The sequence below is a fragment of the Lathamus discolor genome, chromosome 3 (assembly GCF_037157495.1).
Source record: "Lathamus discolor isolate bLatDis1 chromosome 3, bLatDis1.hap1, whole genome shotgun sequence".
Taxonomy (NCBI): domain Eukaryota; kingdom Metazoa; phylum Chordata; class Aves; order Psittaciformes; family Psittacidae; genus Lathamus; species Lathamus discolor.
The window spans coordinates 50,086,669-50,106,860 of record NC_088886.1 but is presented as its reverse complement, the minus strand read 5'-3'; the positions used below and the strand labels follow the sequence as shown (position 1 = coordinate 50,106,860).

Sequence of the window (20,192 nt, the reverse complement as noted above, 5' to 3'; positions counted from 1 at the left end):
TATATGCTCCATTCACTGAGTTTTGGCATCCATGTAAGATAGAATTAATTGCAGAATTTGTTTTCTTTTGTCTGAAGTGGAAAAATTAGATGCTGGAGAGCTGCAGGAATTCAAGTGCGGATACAGAAAATAGATATATATCAAGTCCTCCTGCTTCTTGATTATATATCCAAACTCACATGTCCCTCTGGGCTGCTGCACTCCACTGATTCGGTAGAGTATGAGCTCTTTCCATATATAGTTTTGATAACAGCTGGTACTGCATGTATTCTGGTTGCACCATCAACAATGGCTGATTGGAAATAACTTTCTCCCTCTAGTGAAGGGGCTAGCACATCCTCAGCCTAGCTTAAAGAGTCATGAGTCCGGAAGGGACTCTGTCCCTAATGCTTAAGCTGCTATGTAGGAAAATGGCCTGTGGAGATGGGAGGGTTGTGGAGAGAGATATCCCCCCACCCTTAGAAATTACAAAATCAAATTCACTGGAGTTGGCACAAGAAGAGGAACATTCCTTGTGCAGCATGAGGAGCATCACTTTGAGAGGAAACAGGATATTTTTCCACTACTACCCTTCCTTGTACCTTTGGAAACAGACCACTGACTTCCATCAGGATTTCATCTGGAGCTCTGCCACAATGGCATGCTTGCATAGTATTTTGGGGCTTCATTTTTAGTGCAGATTTGATGACATAAGCAGTCCTCTTTTCTTTCCTTATATGTATTGAGAATATTTAAATATAATTCTTTATAAAGAGATGAGTGATGTGCTTCAGTATGGCTTCTAGGAAAAACGAAGATACTTTGGTTCACTGATTTTAAATGAGAACTGTTTCTCCGTCTGTTGGGAGATCAGTGAAATATTGCTACTCTTCTAGGCAAATGAACCCAACAAACAGTGTTCCCTTTTATGTACCCTCTGGGCTTCTCAATGATGCCCTACGTAAGATCTGTACCAGTAGTGATGGCAGCAGCAGTATATCATAACATGAGTAATGGATACATTGCTAGAGCTGCAAACTAGCAAGAACTCTGGATTTCAGCAAATGCCATGTGAAATTGGGTGAAATTTAGATATTTGTATGCTTATGTCTTCTGTGACAGACATTGTGCAATGGTTGACAACTACAAAAGTCAACTTAACCTTAAAGGACAGCCTCAGTGTAACTTTCTTTCTGGAACTTATGCCCACTACCACTACTGGCAAATTCCTCTTCTGTAGCTTCATCTTTACTGGGAATTGTCACTACCAAGAAAAGATCCTGAGAATTGTATAAGCATTCAAGGATCCTAGCTGGATGTTCAGCAGGTGACCTGTCTCAATCTTACTTAATATTAGTGGTAAATTTTCTATCTATCTGTTCATTGCTGGTTTGAGTTACTCTAGTTAAAATGAGTAATGTCACTTGAAGGTGTTTCACATCACACTGTATACCAACTCCGACAGGACTTTAAAAATGCTTTCAGACTCCTTCCAGAAGCTTTACTGGAATTGGCAGTATATGCTTTAATAGTGAAAATGCTGGAAAGTCAGCTAGTCTTCTTTCCTGCCTGGAAAGTTTCTCATTAGACTTTGCAGAAGGCCATGAAAAGTTCTGATTCACAATTTAGCCTCAGGTTACCTGATGATTTGAAAGAATGTTATACCCAGAGTCTGTATGTTCCTTTTGAGTCATTCCTAGCTTTGGCCTTTACCTAAAGTTAATAGAATTCTCCTGCCATACAAATGCAAACCAGCACTTTTCTTTCTCTACATCAAGCAGAAGAGACTACAGGCTTGCATAGCTGGTCTGGGTTTTGTTCACATTATGCTCTGGTTTGATTGAACATTTTTCAGATAATCTTAGTGTAGCCACGGAGTTGCACAAAAAAAAGCCATCACAGAAGCCCACTGTCTTTATAGGGCATGCAGCATTTTGTTTCCAAGTATCTCTTACTTTCTTTTTTCAACATGAGGCTAACAACTGCTGGCTTGTTACAGAGCAGTTTGGCTAATTAACTAGCTTTGTCACCAATGACATTTCTATTCCTGGGAAGGCTGTACTGCGAGAGAAGTCTCAAAAGGTCAATTCAGAAATTCTTTTCTCCTAAATCTTTATCAGCACTGGAGCTGCAGTATCTCATAACAAGAGAGCCAGCTCAATTGACGGGCCTTACTAAAGCAAGGGTCCTTGATTATTGGTTTGACAGAGCTACCTTTACAGTATCTTCATCCTTGCATTTTTACAGGTTGTTCCTAATGAGGAACACCTTCAAAAGGAATTTGTAAACAAACCTGAGTAAGAGGTTGTAAGGATACACAAAGACAATTATGAATTCTAATTGAAATTCTTCATTGAAAAACAGTAATTATATATTCCAGATAGGAAGCAAGCACGTGTTCCTGGCCTTCTTCAGGCCAACTGGCCTCTTCACTTTTTCACTTCTGAAGGCATTTTCTTTTAAGGAATAGACAGGAGCTAAATGCTTGGAGACAAGGAGAATGTTCTTTCATTGGATGTGCTTGGTAATTGCTGCTCTAATTCAAAGCTGCATTACAGAATTTATCCACCTGATGGCATCACAAAATTGAAGAATTGCTATAATGGCTTACAGTAGGCAGTAGCTTGCAGCTTACACTGGCCACCTCTTTCTTGGTGTAGTCTTCCTCAGCTGGAGGAGAAACTGGCTGATGATCTGCCACACAGCACCCTTCTTTGAGGCTCTCCCTTCATATATAATCATGCCTTGCTTTCTGACCACATCTGCTGATTGACCTTTATCATCTTTCTCAGAGTACAAAGATATCGATGGCTTGCACCAAAGAGCCAAGGAAAATCAGTTCAATTTAGACTAGCTCAGGCCCCATGAGTATTTAACTGTGCATGGAAAGATGACTGAGTTTCTTACTGTAAGCCACCTAGGAGTAACTGTGGAAGAAGCATGCGTTTCTTCTGCACCTCATAGAACCCAAAGGAGCAACAGATAGTGCTGTTAGGTAACTGCATGCTTTAAATGGAACCTGATAGAGAAAGGCTTTCAGTTACCATTGCAAGGGAATATGTATAATACAAGACATTTTAATCTCTCTCCAGGGCTCATGATTCTGGCTGCCACCTTCTTCAGCCCAAAGGTCTAGCAAGGTGCCCCTTTGACACAACCAGAGCTTGTGAAAGGTCTGACAAACTGGACTGTTCTCTGCAGGCCTGAGACCACTGTAAGCCTGAGGAGCAGGGGTCCAGTCTCAGCTTTGTTTCTGAAATTAATAAGCAGTTCACTGCACAAAGACCACCATTAGGCTAACACTGTCTCTTGCATGGGAAGTCCTAGAATACCCCGAAAGGTTTACAACCCTGAGATAATGGGGGGGGGGGGGGGGGGGCGTTTATTGCTTTAAATAGCGCAGTATTTTATAGCTTGCATGTTACTTTTGCTGATAGAAATGTTACAGACTTGATCTGCCCTTTGTGACATCTGGACTACAAGCCCTAGTAAAACAAAGCAGGTGTCTGTGCTAGCTCCTGTGCATGGATGATGCTGTTCCCTGCAGCACAGATGTTTGATACTGTTCACATTCCTGCTGCTTTGATTTCAGCAATCAAGCTGCTCATGTGGGCATTGCTCTCTTCTTCCCAGGTTTGGATACAGATATTTTTTTCCTGTTCATAAATGTCCTTGACTCTTGATGTCTTGATTGCAGATGCATAGACACTGCATGGAGATGCTGCAGAAATACTTGGCAAAACCTTATTTGGCTTGCAACTAAGAAGGGTTTCATTACAGGACCCTGAGGAGTGTTACTTTTCTTTTTTACCCTGAGGAATTGTCTCATGTCTCCCATCACTATTTGTGCTTACAAGTAGTATTTACTATCTGAAGACAGAGCTTAAAGGCTCCCAGTAGTATTCCTTGTTTACTGGTCCTTTACACATCAGAGATGTCCTATGAAGACCCTTGATCTGCCCAGTCTTAAGTGGCCTTCCAGCCATGAGATGTGCTTTCTGGGACAAACTCAAGGTTTCCTCGTGATGAAATGAAACCCACTATTTATGTCCTAAAGAAAGGACTGTGGATAAAGAGCGTTTCTGGGTTAAAAACACAAATTCAGGGGGAAAACAGCGAATTCCAAAATGAAGGAACATTATCCTGACTAAATCCTGCAACACTGGCAGATACAAATTATATTCACTGTCAATGTGAAAGCATTTTTGTGAACTCTGATTAAAAGGGAAGCTACTTACACAGTGAGGGTTCATATTTATGTTCTCTAAAAGGCGTAATTAAAAAGCCTGAGCTCTGAAGACCATTATTTCAGGAAATCGGTGTCTCAGCTCATTCAGAAAACTCATATTTCTGTTTCTCTCAAACATAACTCAGTTTTAGAGGAAGACCTAGGGTCAGGACATGTTCTTTGGGTAATTATGATTGCAATGCTGCCATTATTCCAGTTCTTCAGCATACTCTGTATGATTTCCTGCTCCCAAATCTTTTGCTGATATTCTGGAACTTTCCTAATTCAAACAATAGGAAGAAAAAGAAGCTGGATGCAATATGCCACCTTTGAAGGAAGTGTTCTCCTGTTGCAGAGCTCCTCTAAGAAGCTAGGACAATGAGGCTGTATAGCAGAGAGCTTCTCAGCATAAGGTTCTCACTGGGGGGGTCCATCCACCACCCTGCTTTGATGGGAGTCCTGGGTGCTTCTGAGAGCAGCACTGCAGCAGTCAGTGCAGTAACATTGCTACACAGTTCACATTTCAGATGTGGCTGTGATGACAAAATTGTCTCTATGAAAATGTTGGAATATTAAGGGGATGCATCCTGAATTTATGCTCTTGTTCCTCCATGGTCTTTACTGAGGCAAGCTACCATTAAGAGCATAGAAACAGTCTGAGTATAGACAGATCAGAGATCTCATAGCAAGCACCAAGGTTTGCACTTCTGAAGAAGATGGAGAAGACTTTGGCCTCTGAAATGTAACTAACTTCTCTCAATTAAAATCCTTTCTAGGTATCACCATAGCAACCTCTGTCTGTAATGAGACTCACATAATTTATGTGGCTGCTTGATTCACCCCTTGCTGACACAGAGGCATGAACTCTCCCTTGTTATTCATCTGCTCCCCAGCTCACGCTAGGTGAGCTCTTGGTTAGTCCCAAAGTGAATAGAAAGACTCCTGAAGTCAGTGTCTATTTCCCAGTCTCTTATAAACGCTGGGTCAGGACACTGGCTGGAATGCATCTGGCTAGCAAAGTCCATTTGGCACCGAGTATTAAACAATACTGCAGGAAACCTTTAGTTCTGAAGCTAATAGAGCAATATGAATGTGGCAGCTGGGACTGTGCAGTAAGAGAACTGGAGAAGTAGAGGCACTCTGTATAGCTGAGAAAAAGGAGAGAATTACTTCTTTGAAATTGAAATCTTGCTTTTTTGAAGTCTGAGAAAGGACTTGAAAAATTGCAATTGTCACAGCAAACAAAAGGCTGAAGAGGAATGACAAACACTTTAGTTCTAGACACATATCACTGTGCCATGCAAGTCCCATTGCAGTGGGCTGATGAGGAAGAGGCAAACTGCATTCTCAAGTCTATGTAGAAACACATGAACATCCATAGTCTTCCAGATCTGGATGCTTTGGTCCGTAACTCAATTTTTCTACCCCCAGGTCAGCCACTGGGACCCCGCAGGCTCAGCCTGAAGCCAGTTCCAAAACTGCCCAACATGGAAGCGTTTCTCGGTGAAGCTCTTCTGAAGGTGAAGAAACAGGCCCACGGGTGTCTGGCTCCAGAGCTGTGCTTCCAGGCAGTCAGAGCTGCCACAGAACAGCCTTTTGCAGATGGAGTCCGGAAGGAGCGAGAGCTGTTTAACATCCTGCTGACCTCAGGCCAGGCACAAGCACTGCAGTATGCTTTCTTTGCTGAAAGATCAACACAGAAGTGGACAACACCCAGTGGAGCTTCGTGGATAAGTGCTTCCCCTCAGCCCATTCACAAAGCAGCTGTGATAGGTAAGGGAATGGGAAAGCTGAGCAGCTACTAACTGAAGAGTTGAAGGGAAGAGGGATGAGCATAACTGCGCTTTACTCATGGCAGAAGGCTGAAGTGGGATTCCCTAGTGATCATTTGCCAAAGTCACTGGTACCCATCACAGGCAAAGATGCTACATAGGTGCAAGGTTGGAACTTGTTACTGCATTGATAAGCTCCGAAATTCAGATAGCAAGTCACATCCCACTAGATTGTTATCTGATACCAGTTCTTTCTTTCAGCTTCATCTGTGGACCATAAGCAGTCTGTTCGCTTTAAAATACTGCTGTGTCTAGTCCCGGCTTTGTTCCACATTATAAGCAGGTTTGCACAAAATTCTCCTCCTCCTGGTCTAGGTCTGTACTGCAAGTGCCTGTGCACAGTCTCTCTGAGGGATGTATTAACACGAAAACGTTTTGACAGCTGTATTTTAAGAAGATTTCATCTCACTGGGATCCACTCCTGCCATTTTGTAGCCCAGCAAGATAATGCCTTCATTAATTTTTTATAAGAGCAATTTAAATAAAACCTTTGATGCACTGCTGAGATAAAAAAAAATAGTATCTTTCAGCTCTGCCTGTTGATAGTAGCACTCAAAAAATCGTTAGACAAGTAATGGAGCATTTGGAAAACATCCATTCTGGTTTAGAGAAAGCTCACCAGATAACACAGCTCTTTCCTGGGTACTTCCCAGGTCTCTCATGCCCTTCGACATGAGCTCTAATATGAGCTTTGGCAGTTCATTTCAAACCACAAAAACCTTCCCCCCCCCCCCCCCCTTTTTAAAAGTTCCCATCTCTTCATTAGCTGCCGTACTGTATTTTTAATCAAAATGGTGTTTAAGCATTGGTCCACCATTCTTGTGAGGAGGATCCATGGCTCTTACAGCATTTAGGTAAAGAATCATGAATTAACCGCCAAGTTTATCATATGGCTTGAAGAGCATAGCACTTCAGACACATGCAGTCCCAGACATGTCAGTCCTGCAACATGTGCTTTGGCAGGAAGGGCTTGTGGTGGGGTTTTGTAGGAATGGTGAGTTGACCAGAATGGGGATTCTCTGCTACATCCTGATAAACCATGGCAGAACATACATTTGCAGAGTCAGAGTAACCATTTAGCCAAAAGGGCTGTTTAGATCCTATCTGCTTATGTTGGTGATGTAACTGAGCTAGAGGGAATTCTTTGGAGAAATGCAGACAGGTTTCTGAATTCTGGTCTGAAATTGTGCCAAACTCTACCCCCAGTTTCAGTGGTTTTGTAGCTGGTTACAGACAATGCTCAATTTAACACATACTTTTTGCAGAATAAATAACCTAAGTGCTTTGATACTTTTGCTGTAGAGTATGATCTGTCACACTGAGCATTTTCAGGACTCTGAACTTGCCCTAATTTTTCAGCACTACATAAAACACACACAGCCAAAGTGGGAACAGTATTCCAGGAATAATTATGCTAAGACCAGGTACCAAGATGTTCCTTCCTTTTTTCTACTTAGTATGCTAAAGGTAACTGCCAACTTTAGTATTAGCAATGTTCAACACATCCTGTTAATTAACTACTGACAGGAAGCAGCTGCACACCAGGGATGGGGAGCCAGTAGCAATAACACCTCCAGGGGGGACAGAACCATAGAACCTTTGAAGCTGAATGTCTTGTTGTGCAACCTCCCATCTCAAATAGGACCACCTAAAGCCAGGTTTTGAATATCTCCAAGGATGCAGCCTCTATGGGCAGACTGTACCAGTGCTCAGTCACCCCACAGTGAAAAAAAAAACGATGCTCAGATAGAAGCTCACATGTTTCAGTTCATGCCCATTGCCTGTCACTAGGGGCCACTGAAAAGAGTCTGGCTCCATCTTCTTTACACCTTCCCCTAAGGTATTTGTATACATTGGTGAGATCCCTCAAGCCTTCCCTAGGCTGGTGTCACAGCTCTTCAGCCTTTCGTCATGAGACACTCTTCAGTCCCTTAATCATCTTAGTGACCCTTTACTGAACTCATTCCAAAAGCTCCAAATCACTCTTGTACTGGGAGCCCAGAACTGGGCACAGTACTCCAAGTACAGTCTCACCAGTGCTAAGTAGAGGACAAGAATCATATCCTTCAACCTACCGGTAAGGCTTCTCCTAAACCAGCCTAGTATACCATTGGTCTTTTTTGGCACAAGAATGTATTGCTGCTTATAGTCAACTTGGTGTCCCCCAGGATCCCCAGACCTTTTTGTGCAGAGCTGCTTTTCAGAGAGTCAGCCCACACCATATACTGGCGCATAGGAAAACTACTTCCTTCCGAAGTCAAAGGCTTTGCACTTCCCCTTGCTGAACTTCCTGAAGTTCCTACCAACCCATTTCTCCCTCTGGATGGCAGCACAACCCACTGCCATATCAATTATTTACAATAGCTGAGCAAGATCAAGCAGGGCAGACCCAGAGATCATGGCCAGTATCTAGTAGAAGTATAGATGATCAAACAAAGCTCACATGATGGTAGAGGTCCGAGGTAAAGTTAAGAAGCTGATGCACAAGCTGAGGTCTGGCTCAATGGTACCCGTAGCCTCCACACCTACAGCAAGACACCAGAACTCTTCCAGCATATCTTAAGAAAGGAACAAGGGTCTGGGTCTGAGCTTAAATAGGTCTCTGATGCCCATGGGCCATGCTTCACCTGGGTGAATGCGCCAGGTGTAGCTGGTCAGGGTCATTAATCAGTGCACTGAGGGCCTTGACACCTGCCAAGATTCCTAATGCCCTTCCTGAATCACTGCTTACAGTTATAGCTGGCTTTGTTTATGCTATACTGTTTATGCTATATTCATGTTATACTTTATTTGATAGGTGACATCTCCTATTTTGGAGGTTATTGATCACCTCCTTTTAACTCTGAATTCCACACCATATTAAGTGTCACTGCTTTGTGTCACTCCTTTCTGCCACCTGTGCTTTTTCCCCTCCCCCTGGAAGGTTTTCCTCCTGTTTTGCCTTTGATATCATTGAAATTGCAAGTCTGATAGTGACAGGTGTAGAACATGCCAGCACAATTGGATTTTGTCTTTCAGGATGCTGTAACAAAAAGCCATTCTCCAGCCAGTACCATGCTGTACAGTATCTCATGATTTTACATTCTGGATCTTAAATACATTCTTGAAGCATCAACAATCAAAATCTTAGGGATGGTTTTTAAGAGACTAACACCTTTTAAAACAGTGCTCCTCATCTGTGCAGGCACTGAGCCTACCTATGTGATCCAGGGCCTCTCTGTTTTCACTGCAGAGAGGGGGATTCAGGGAAAGATGTTGCATAAATTTTGTCTAGTCAGAAATCACACAGACCCCATTTTCCAATAGACAGTGCTGTGCTGTTTCACTCACTAAGACCATGCTGCATTGTGTTGCTGCTTCCATCTTTTTTCACTGCACAATGGAAATCACACTGACTTCCTCCTCCTTCAGTACATTTTCCATATGCATAGGGGACCTAGAGTATGGAAGCAGTGCCATGAATTCCAGGGGAGCCCTGCTTTGTGGCTCTTCTGTCTTTCTAATATTAGCAGGAACTTCTTGGAGGGAGCTGGCACATGGCTTGCCGACCATGTCTTAATGTAGATTCAACGTCGAGGATTATCTATCATTTCTGTGGGCATACTCAATACACAGCATTGCTGATGAACTGGCAACCATCCCTGTGCAGTGCGTACTTCCCAGCTGCTGCCTTTGTCTGCAGTTTGCTTGCTGAAAGATTGATAAGTGTGTAACACCCAGTTATATGGCTTCCCTCCTGCTCTTAGCCTAGCTGTCTTTGAATGTCTTCAGCCACCTGCAATATCACCCACTTCACTTGCTGCTTCTTGTTCTGAACTCCTGGCTCTCACCTCTTTCCACCTTCTCTGGTTCCTTGTCATGCAGAAGCAGAGTTCTTCTCTGTCCCTTCTCCTGTCCCATAGCTGCCTGCTTGCCATGAGTATCACAATATTTCTGCTTGAAATTAATACCCTGGAACAGAGAAAGAAGCACTTTGCAGCAGCAGCCTGCAGCAGTCTACCACTGCCAACTGCTCATTGTTGTTTTTAACAGGAAAACTGGAACAGCCTTTGCATATTTTTACCAATCTATGAAGTATTATTTCCACTGCCTGGCATTGTAAAGTCCAAATATTCATTATAGTTCAGAATATGTTTTTCTCTAGTGTGTCTGACTGTACGTGAGTTGCTTTGTACATATTTGCAGATCTTTTGGTTTGAAATTTGTCTTTCAAGTCCTTCAATTAATTTTGCATGATTTTTTTGTACTCTGAGTACCTCATGTGACAGATCAATAATTAACAGTTATTATTCACTCAGCTTGTCTAGCAAGTGGATTTGTCATCTCCAGATTTGGCCTGAAATTACATGGGTTCAACTGTGGTTTTATTTATGTGTCAAAGCTACGTTTCACAACAAAAGACCAAACCCAGGATGGCTAGACACTGTTTTTTCCTGAAGTGGATTTCAGTCTTCCTTTGAAAGATGTGCCTTGCGCATGGAAGAGGGCACAGCTCTGAAAACTGCTCCCTGCATGAAAGTTAATAATATAGGGGTGTTTTGTTATGGTTTGGGGGAAGAGAGAGCGCTACTAAGGAAGAAAATGGAACATACAGTAGCAGTTCTGCAGTAGTTCCTGTGTGATCTGAGCTGAGCATGAGACGTTTGCCTTTCTCTTTCTTCTGTAGCCTTCTACACATCTAAGTCCCAGAGATTCCCAACCATTTTTTTCTACTGTAATATATTCTTCCCCAAGATCACTTGACTTTAAAAAATTGAAAAGGGGAGTCCTCTGAAATGCTTCTTTCCCTGCTGCATATCCAAATCACTCCTTAGCTTTATAGCCCAGTTTTAGAAAATATTTCCAGGGGAGTCATGCTGTGCAAGCTCTAATGTAGCAAAACCCTTGGAGCTTTCATTACTCTCTCTGCCAGCTTCATTAAACGTCATTTCATACAGGCCACTGAAGAGTTATGTTGTAAGTTGAGAGACAGCATTTCTAGGTCAGAAACAAGCTTGGCAAGCTCATATCTTATCTATAAGCCTATTCCTGTGGCCTAGAAAATGAAGTACTACAAGCATATATGCCTGTCTATCATTGGATGGCTAAAACCTAGGTGGGAGTACTCATACTACATACGGATGAAACCAAACAGGGGAATCAGTTAACACCACTGCAGAACTTAGGCTGGAGAACCTCTGCTTATGGAAGAGGTTTGGATTTAGGAAGAAGCAGAGTGTTCATATTGTGAGAGAACTGCTCAGATTTCAGTCATGAAACTGACACAGAGAGGAACAGGAGTTGATAAGGCCGAGGATTTGTGCATTATCTGTTTACAAGAGCTTGGAAAGCCTAGGGGGAAAGCCTAGGGAGAAACCCCAGGTCTCCAGTCTGGAAAGAGAGACTTCAAGAGGGAGTCATGTCAAACTACAAACACTTTAGCTTGCTATCTAAAGAGAGCCTTAAAGAGGGAACAGGGCTTGGTGGGTGTACACGAGGTGATGACTTTCCCTCCTGCACTGTCTGAGAAGAAAGCAGCTCATGTAGCTCACCAAAGACAGGGAAAAAAGCTCTCTCATGAACTGCACCTACCATGTCTAATGCTCTGAGTACTGAGCACAGTGAGAGGAGCTAACTGTATTTGGGTTTTTCAGGTCAGCAAACCATGGGCACTGAAATACAAAGGACTGATTCGTGTTGCTCTAGTTTTATTTTCAAATTGGTTTTTAGTAGTAATTGATTATGAAGTAACAAATCTAATTTCCTAGCAAGGAACTTCAGCATTTGCTTGGCAGTGTAATTGTTTATAAGCAGGCTGCCAGATATTGATGTCTTATTGTGGCTAAGCAGGGGATGTTTTAATGCCTTGTGTGTACACAAGCTGAGGGTGGACAGAACTAAACCAAGGGTGTGTGGCTTGCAGGAAAACCCACCTTGTTTGAACTTGGGTTGTTGGAACTTGTTTAAATGATGACATAATTTCAGCTCATCTTTACAAAGCTGCTTAGACAAATTTTTTAATCCCTTTGTTTCTGTTTATTTGTTCAGCTGACTTCATTTGTAAACCTGGGATTAAAAAAAATAATCATTTTTACAGAATTATAACAAACCTCTACTTTGGTCGTTGCTTTATTTAGGATATTCATAATCCTCCCTTTCAGATGCTTTGCAGTTTTAAAACTAGTAAAATTGTGCTGGCCTTCTCTCACTAGTTTGTATTAACTTAGTCCAAAAAGCCCCCATCATTGGAGAGCAGGATAAATAGTGTGGGTCATGTATCACAGGAAAGTGTAAGCATACAACTTCATTTAATGTAACAGAGGGCAGAGCTGGTGAAAGGGCTCAGAAGGAGGGAAGGGATCAAGCTACTAAACTCCACACTGGTATTCCTGGGGTATGAGCTGGTAGCAGTGCATTTATGGATCTTGGAGAAAAAAAGTACACCTTGAATGGATGCTCAGTTACAGGAATTCTGGGCAAGCACTTGAACTGTGTGACTGGACAAGGCAGACTGTGTCTTTGAGAATCTTCAAAGTTGGGAATGGCCTGTGTTGGAGGACTTGTCCTCCTAGTGCCAGTGGGCCCAGTGGGGGCCCAGTGGGCAGAGATGCCTGATCATACAGTGCAAACAGTAAGCAAAAGGCTACTGATGTTCCAAAGAGATTAAAAAGGAGATAGGAGATAAAAGATTTTGAAATCTGGATTAAGAACACTGTTACTTCCATCCCATTTGACCTGGCAAGGAGAAACATAAAAGACACTAGAGACAAAGTTTAGCGCAGATCACTGTCGCAAGGTCTTTACAGAAATAGCAGATGAATTTTCTTTGCTTCAAAGATCACACAGTGAAGTGCAGAGGGAGAAGAGGAAAAAAGCAAAGAGGAAGCTTGGAAGGAGGAGGGAGAAACCCATTGTCTAAGCTTTGCTGATATCAAATGCTCTGTATGGGATGTATTTACTTACACTAATTTTCTGTGAGTGCCTATAAGGGACCATCTCACAGGAACCCAGAGGCACTCGTAACCTCAGGGTTGCAAAACTGCCTGCTAGAAGTTGGTAAAAGGGTTGAAGCTGAAACTCAGGTCTCCTGTCTTTGATCCCTAGGTTCTTACTCTTAAGTAGTGCTGGTTTCTGTAGGTGTAAAACCTTGAGAGGAGAAGACATGTATCACATGTTCTGCACACACTGGAATGTGTGCATAGTCTTCCACATAGGCTTCCACATTTTATCCTGGAGATAGAAAGGAAATACCACTGTCAAGTGATTAATTGTAACATTTTCTATTCATAGTCTCTGATTCTGTCTCACTTTTATTCTTAGGGCTGGGAACAATGGGCCGAGGCATTGTGACCTGTCTTGTTAAAGCAAACATCCCTGTGATAGCCCTGGAGCAGGACCTGAAGTATCTGAACACGGGAAGAAAAGCTGTGATGCTCCTTCTGGACCGTGAGGCTATGAAAATGGAGCAGGGTGCCAAAACCCTGGATTTCCATAACCCTGCACGTCTCCAATTCACTGTGAACTTCGATGAGCTGCGTGATGTAGATCTAGTCATTGAGGCTGTGTTTGAGAATATGGCTCTAAAGAAGGAAATATTCCACAAGCTGTCCAGAATCTGCAAGCCAGGGGCCTTTCTGTGTACAAACACATCAGCCCTGAACATCGATGAGATAGCTTCTGCCACGAGCCGCCCACAGCAGGTCATTGGCACACACTTCTTCTCCCCTGCTCATGTGATGAGGCTATTAGAAATAGTATATGGCCATCACACTTCCCCCACCACCATTGCCACTGCTATGCAGCTAGCCAAAGCACTGAAAAAAGTTGGTGTGGTGGTAGGGAATTGTTTTGGATTTGTTGGGAATCGAATGATGTTTCCATATGTAAAACAGGCAGTTTTCCTTTTAGAGGAAGGAGGCAGCCCAGAAGCAGTAGATCAGGTTCTCGAAGATTTTGGCTTTAAGATAGGACCGTTCCGAATGTCTGATCTTGCTGGGCTGGATGTGGGCTGGAGGTCTCGAAAGGACCAGGGCCTCACTGGGGCCTCACTGCCTCCAGGAACTCCTGCCCGCCAGCGGCACGGCCATCGCTACAGCCCACTGCCTGATCTGCTGTGTGAGAATGGCAGGTTTGGCCAGAAAACTGGAAAAGGCTGGTATCAGTATGAAAAGGCTGGGGGCAGGATAGCCAAGCCAGATCCATGGCTTCACAACTTTCTGTCCCAGTACAGAGACACCCATCACATCAAGACCCGCTTTATAGACCAGGAAGAAATCCTGGAGCGGTGTTTGTTTGCCCTCATCAATGAAGGGTTTAACATCCTGGCTGAGGGAATAGCGTCACACCCAGAACACCTGGATGTCATTTATATCAATGGGTATGGGTGGCCAAAGCACAGGGGTGGCCCCATGTTCTATGCTTCCACTGTTGGGCTCCCTCGCGTTCTGGCTAAGCTGCAGAAATACTCAGAGGCCCACCCTGATGTTCCTGAACTGCAGCCCAGTGCCTTTCTGAAAAAGCTGGTAGCTATGGGGAACCCTCCCCTCAAAGAGTGGATGTCCTACCTCAGCCGCCAGAGCAACAAGCTGTGATTTCACTGATGCTTGCTATACACATTGAATGGAGGCCAATCTCATGAAACAGATGCTGTAATTGCACTGTCTTTTCCAATCAAACCCAAAGTGCTATACGCTCGTAAACAATGTCACTCACCTTCCTGGGCCTTTGTAGAGAATAGTTTTGGCCAATGCTTGTTTTCAGTTCCCCTCTTGCTGCAGGTCATCACTGCCATCACCCGCCCTTCCTTCTCAGCACCAGCCTCACCCACCTTTGCACATCGCTGTGTAAAGGCCCCTCTCATTTTGTTCTGCCTTCAGGCCTTCACAGCTGTACATCTCTTCTAGTCTGTCTTTGTGGAAGTGAGGGAGCAGCATCCACAGCCCACAAAGCAAATAACTGTGGGAGGCAAGCCAGAAAGTGATCACAGTTCACCCAAGACCAGCTGGATCTACCGGCTCCTGTCTTAAATCTACTTCCCAGTTTGTTCAGGTCTTTCCTGTGCAGCCCACCTCCACTGGATTCCCTGGCTCTCTCCCAAAGAGCCAGCTGGAGCCTGTTGCCTTCCTGCTGCTGGGAGAGAGATGGCACAAGGGGTGTAGCACCTTTCAGAGATGAAGTCAAATGAACTGGAGAGAACATGTTTGGGCAGAGAGGAAGGGGCAGGGCTGCTACTGTCCCTCTTCCTTGCTTCAGAGGAGATCCTAATAAATGACACAGAAACCACAAATCCATTGACCTGACTAACCTGCCCTGTGGTGTTGGCTCACAACTGAACTTCTGCATCCAGACTCCATCCTCCATCTTCATTATCCCTACCTTTGCCCAAGCAGAAACATCTTCTGACATCTCTTTAGGTGTAGATATGTGTTGGATCACTCTCCCCATCTTGCCTGCCTACAGTTACCAGGTCTTGGGGATCAGCATGCTCTAGTTGACCAGACTGAGACATGGCCTGGTACTTAGGGGTTTCTACAAGAGCAGAGGACACGCTGAGAAGTGCATGGCTCAAGAGCTGTGCAGGCAGGCAGGGAGGTGGCAGGAGTCAATCAGAGTAGAGCAGGGTGAGAGTGTGCCAGACTCACTCCAGGCTTGATACTTTGGGACAAAGTCTCCCATTTCTCATGTCTAGTAAATGTATCTTCCACAGATAGGTTGTGTGGGGAATAGGCTGGTGTGGATTCTCTTCTCAGGGACATTGGATGTCTAACTTTTGCTTTTTATTTTAATAAAACTGCTTTAAATATCTAATGACAGATTATAAGGTATCATATGGGATAGCTGTTCTTTTCTCTGTCGCTTCTCTACATGGTAGAATTACATATTTTTCCCGTTTGTGGAGGAGTTTGCATCTGAAAAGGCTGCATGCTTTTTTTTTCCTAAATAGGTCTTATTTTGCCCTTTATCTGCCCCTGTCCTTCAGTGGGTGAGGGTATGAAACTGAGGGCAGGAAAGCTCTCAGAAGTCACAAGCCAATCCGAGTGCCTTTTTTCGCGGAGGATTTTCCTCCAGGATCAGAGAAAGTGATAACTCCAGGCTCAGGAAAGAGCTGTGGTTTCCTCTGAATCACTTGTGTGCCACAGCCGAGGGCAAGCCAGCATTTGCTCAAAGGTGAAGCACTGCTTCCATGCAAGCAGGCTCCGCGTGATATGTTACACAACAGCACTGGCTGGTGCTGGCGGCTGTCATGTCATCCACAGGACAGCTCTGGACATGATGTGCTGCCTGGGCTAGCATCCTCTCTCCTGTCCCTCATGCTGTGGTGCTCACCTGGGCTGGAGATGGGTTGGGAAAGGGCAACTCACCTTACAGCAGGATCAGGCTCTGGAGGAGAGGGCATGCCCTTTCTCTGTTGGAGAGATGCTGGTCTCAGGATATTGAGACCCACCAGCCCTGTGGCCAGAATGCTTCTTCTACTCACCTGCAGCACTTTCGTACTGGTGCATTTGATGTACCCATTCCCCTTCTCATCTACCCTGAAATTACTGAGAATAGAGGCTGTTCACTCTAGTAATGTCTCTCCTGACAGAAGCTCATTTGTAAATTCATATCGACCAAAGCAGCACAGCATTGATCGTCCTGTCCAGCCATCAGTGACATTGCTGCTGCTGAGAGGTTGCATTTGTAGCTCTGAGAGGGAGGGCGCGAGGTTCGCTGCTGATGGCAGGAGTGTGTGGCAGTCGTGCTCCACTGCCCTGCTCCCCAGCCCTCAGCCGTGCAGGGCAGTGCCCATGCCCTGCAGCCTGATTCCAAGCCCTAGGTGTCTGCTGACAGGCAATCTAATCAGAAAGCACCAGCCTATCCGTGAGCCTCTTGGGTAAGTTGTTAAAATAAAAGCCTTGCGAAGTCCCTGACTGGCTCAAATATGCAGTGATACCAAAAATATGAGTGACATGGTTCTTCATTTAACAGGGAGAAAACACAGCCCTGCACAGAGAGACTTCATAACCTCTTGGTACAGGATTAGGTTTCCTGCCTTTTTAAACCAGCTAACTAGTTTCACTCAGTGAGAAAATACCTGTTAAAAATGCTTTACGGGTAAAACCATCTCTACTACATCCCTAAAACCATTCAGAGCCAGGAATGTCACTTGTTGCAAGTCTGACCATTCTAAGCTATGTGAGCATGAACTGAGGCGGTGCAGTTGTTGGTGACACGCAGTGCAAGCTGGCTGTACTTCATTCTTAATCTTGGGGCCCTGCTTTTACTTTCATGTGAGTGTCTGGCTGCACATCTAAACTTTCTGCATAGTGGGGATGCCGGCTTTCAGTGCTGAGGATATTTAGTTCCAGCCCTGTGAGTACCTGTGGTCTCCTCCATGCAGCTGCAAAATTGTTAGATGTCTTTAATTAAGCCAGTGAACTCTGCCAGTGCAGCAGATGCCTCCATTAACTGCTCAACCACAGGCATTTTGTGAAACAGTAAAGAATGGGAGTGCACCAAAGGAGAGAATTGCTTTAGCTTTGATTACCATCCCCTGCAGTATTGGGTCTTCAAAGGGAGGCAAAAAGCTCCCTGCCTTATGGTGTGCTAAGAACCACTGTCCTGCAGTGTGTGTCCGAATTGGCTGAGGCTCTTGAGGTTTGTCAGAAGCATGTACACCATTTCTGTAACCCATTTCATTTCTTTTTAACAGAAAGTGATCTTACAGCCCCCAGACTAGGTCTGAGAGCAGCTCTGAAGGTGAAACAGCAGTAGGGAGGGAGAGCTCCACACCAGCACATAGAAGAGACGGTTCTCCTTGGGCCAGGGGTCTCATGGGAGCTCAGCTGCATCCCCTCTTTGCTGATGGGGGCTCCAGGGAATAGGAGGACAACAGGACAATGTCAAAGAAACACCTGATTTTGCAGTCAGATTCTTCTCGGCTTGCAAACAGCGGAGCAAGGTCCTGAATGTGTACAGATTTCAGTGGGATTTCGGCAAAACAAAGACAGGTAAGCCTTGAGAATTTATTTGGAAAACTCACTTTCCAGTGCAGTTAACCCTGGAGGAATTTAAAATCCACAGGCCTGTGAAGTTCCCTCAGTCCTGATGATCAGTTTGAGGAAGGTTCAAAGCCCCTGCTCGGTGCAGCTAGGCAACCATCTCCTGCCCAGTTAGGCTAGTTTCATGGGTCCCTGCAGCCCTCAGCCAGGTCTGATTGCTTTTATCCCAGCAATCAAAACCAGCCCCAGAAACGTCCATTTAGCCTGTGCAAAGCTCTCCCTCGAACCATGGGCAACCAGCCTGCTGAGAGGGAGAGGTTGCAGCCCCCACTTGCACATCTCAAGGGCATAAACTGTGATGCAGCTGTGTATGCCCAGGGCTCACCTAGCACTGAGATATTGCAGCAGGGAGTGAAAGACTCCCTGGGACCATATAAGAGCAGGAAGGGCAGCAGCAGACCAGGTATGTGCTGACTGCCCAGGTGTGTTGCATTGAAAGGAGGCTGGTATACCGCAGGTGAGCATTCCAGCCTTCCCACTCCGGTGCTCAGTTCAGAAGGGACCAGCAGGACTGTTTTGTTCAGGCTCCATTGTGACACAGGCCAGAGACTTCCCCACCCAATGAGCCCTCCATTTAACCACCCAGCCAATTAAACTCCATCCTCCAGCGCTTTTGCTTGGGGGGGAAAGAGTGCTGTGGGTGTGCAGCATGAGTGCTGCATACATGCATACAGCTAACGGGTTCAGCAGCCTGACTGAGGGTAGGGCAGTGCATGACAGGAGCTGCTCACCTGTATGTGTTGTTATGGTGGGTCTCAGCCTTGTGGCTCAGAATTGGTGCAAGCAGTGAAACATCCCAGGGCCAGCAGCACTGCAGGGAGCTGGTCTGTGCTGCCAGGCAGGGACGATGGCCAGAGGCCAAAGTCTCAGTGCATCTCTCTGCTCTGCAGTTATGATCCATATTCCTTGTTTTTACTCGTGAAGCACATAGCTGATCACAGCAATACACCTGCAGCTTGGTTGCTCTTCAGCTCTTTTTGTTGGCAAGAAGCAAATGATTCTCTCAGTGCATTTTCGGGAGGGTGGACAGCATGGGGCCACCTCCAGGATCTATCCCAAGGATAGACCCCAAAGGAACTGTGTGGGAATCTTCCGGAGAACACAAGAGTATTTTTTCACTACTTCTGACAAAGAGCTATCAGGTATTGTACAAAGATAAATGACGATGAAACTGACAGGTCTGCTCTAACAGAAAGCTGAATTCAACTCTCCTACTACTGAGCAGAGGGGCAATAAAAACACTTTACTTTCAAACATGACAGGGCAACAAGCCCACCGCTACACTTAGGAAACCAAATCATGTTGCCACTGCTCAAGATAAATCCAAACTTTAATTCTGGCCTGAAGATATGATCGTCAGAGAATAACAATACACTTCCATTATTAATCCAAGTTGTGTCTACTGATATTTTACAGAAATGGAAGACAAAGGCTATCTGTTTTAAAATTACTGCATGCATAGAAAGAAATGGTTTCCTCATTAGATGACCTAAGTAGCAAGAAGAATAAAACAACAACTGCCAGTGCCACAGGCCACGTGTATGAGCAGCTCAGTCTCCTGGTTCGTTGACTCTGGCACCGCAGGGATGATCTTTGTCCATGCATCCGGTAAAATAGCCAAGTGCCACACACTTGGAACACTCCGATCACTTGTACCTGATCACATAACCGAGCCTGCTTGCCTCCTTCTCGTGCTCCCTGGGGGCTGCCGTTCAGACGCAAAGGTGCCTGGATCCCATTTAACATGCCAGGCAGGGTCCAGACTGGAGCTCTGCACGCCCTGCCGTGGCAGAGGCAGGCAGGGGATGGGCGCTCCATGAACTAACCGCCTGGCACCGTGGCCTGCTGGCACTGCTCACCTCTGCTGGGAGCCAGGCTGGCCCAGCCAGGACTGGTCCCTACTCACGCACTTGTGCTCCTGCACCTACAGGAGACCTTTGAGAATCAGGTAAATCTCCCAGCGGGTTCAGGTCCACTGCGGCAGGCTCTCGGTGTAAGCCCCTGCACAGCGCGGCCCCGAGCCCACAGCCTGGGGTGCCAGGCTCACCGGCCCCGGCTGCGGGCGGTGCTGAAGGACGGGCGGAGCCGGCGGGGCGGGGCGGCCGGGCCCTGCCCGCGGCGCTGTCCCCCGCG

General features: G+C 45.2%; 1 protein-coding gene across 1 annotated transcript in view; it reads left to right on the top strand.

Annotated features, from left to right (window-relative positions):
• Positions 1-15,825, top strand: part of EHHADH (enoyl-CoA hydratase and 3-hydroxyacyl CoA dehydrogenase) — a 28,782-nt gene extending 12,957 nt beyond the window's left edge. The window contains exons 6-7 of the mRNA XM_065675135.1: positions 5,639-5,980; positions 13,339-15,825. Coding sequence (XP_065531207.1) covers positions 5,639-5,980; positions 13,339-14,609 — 1,613 coding nt within the window. The 3' untranslated portion in view covers positions 14,610-15,825. The remainder of the gene's footprint in view (positions 1-5,638; positions 5,981-13,338) is intronic.
• The last annotated feature ends 4,367 nt before the right edge of the window (positions 15,826-20,192 follow it).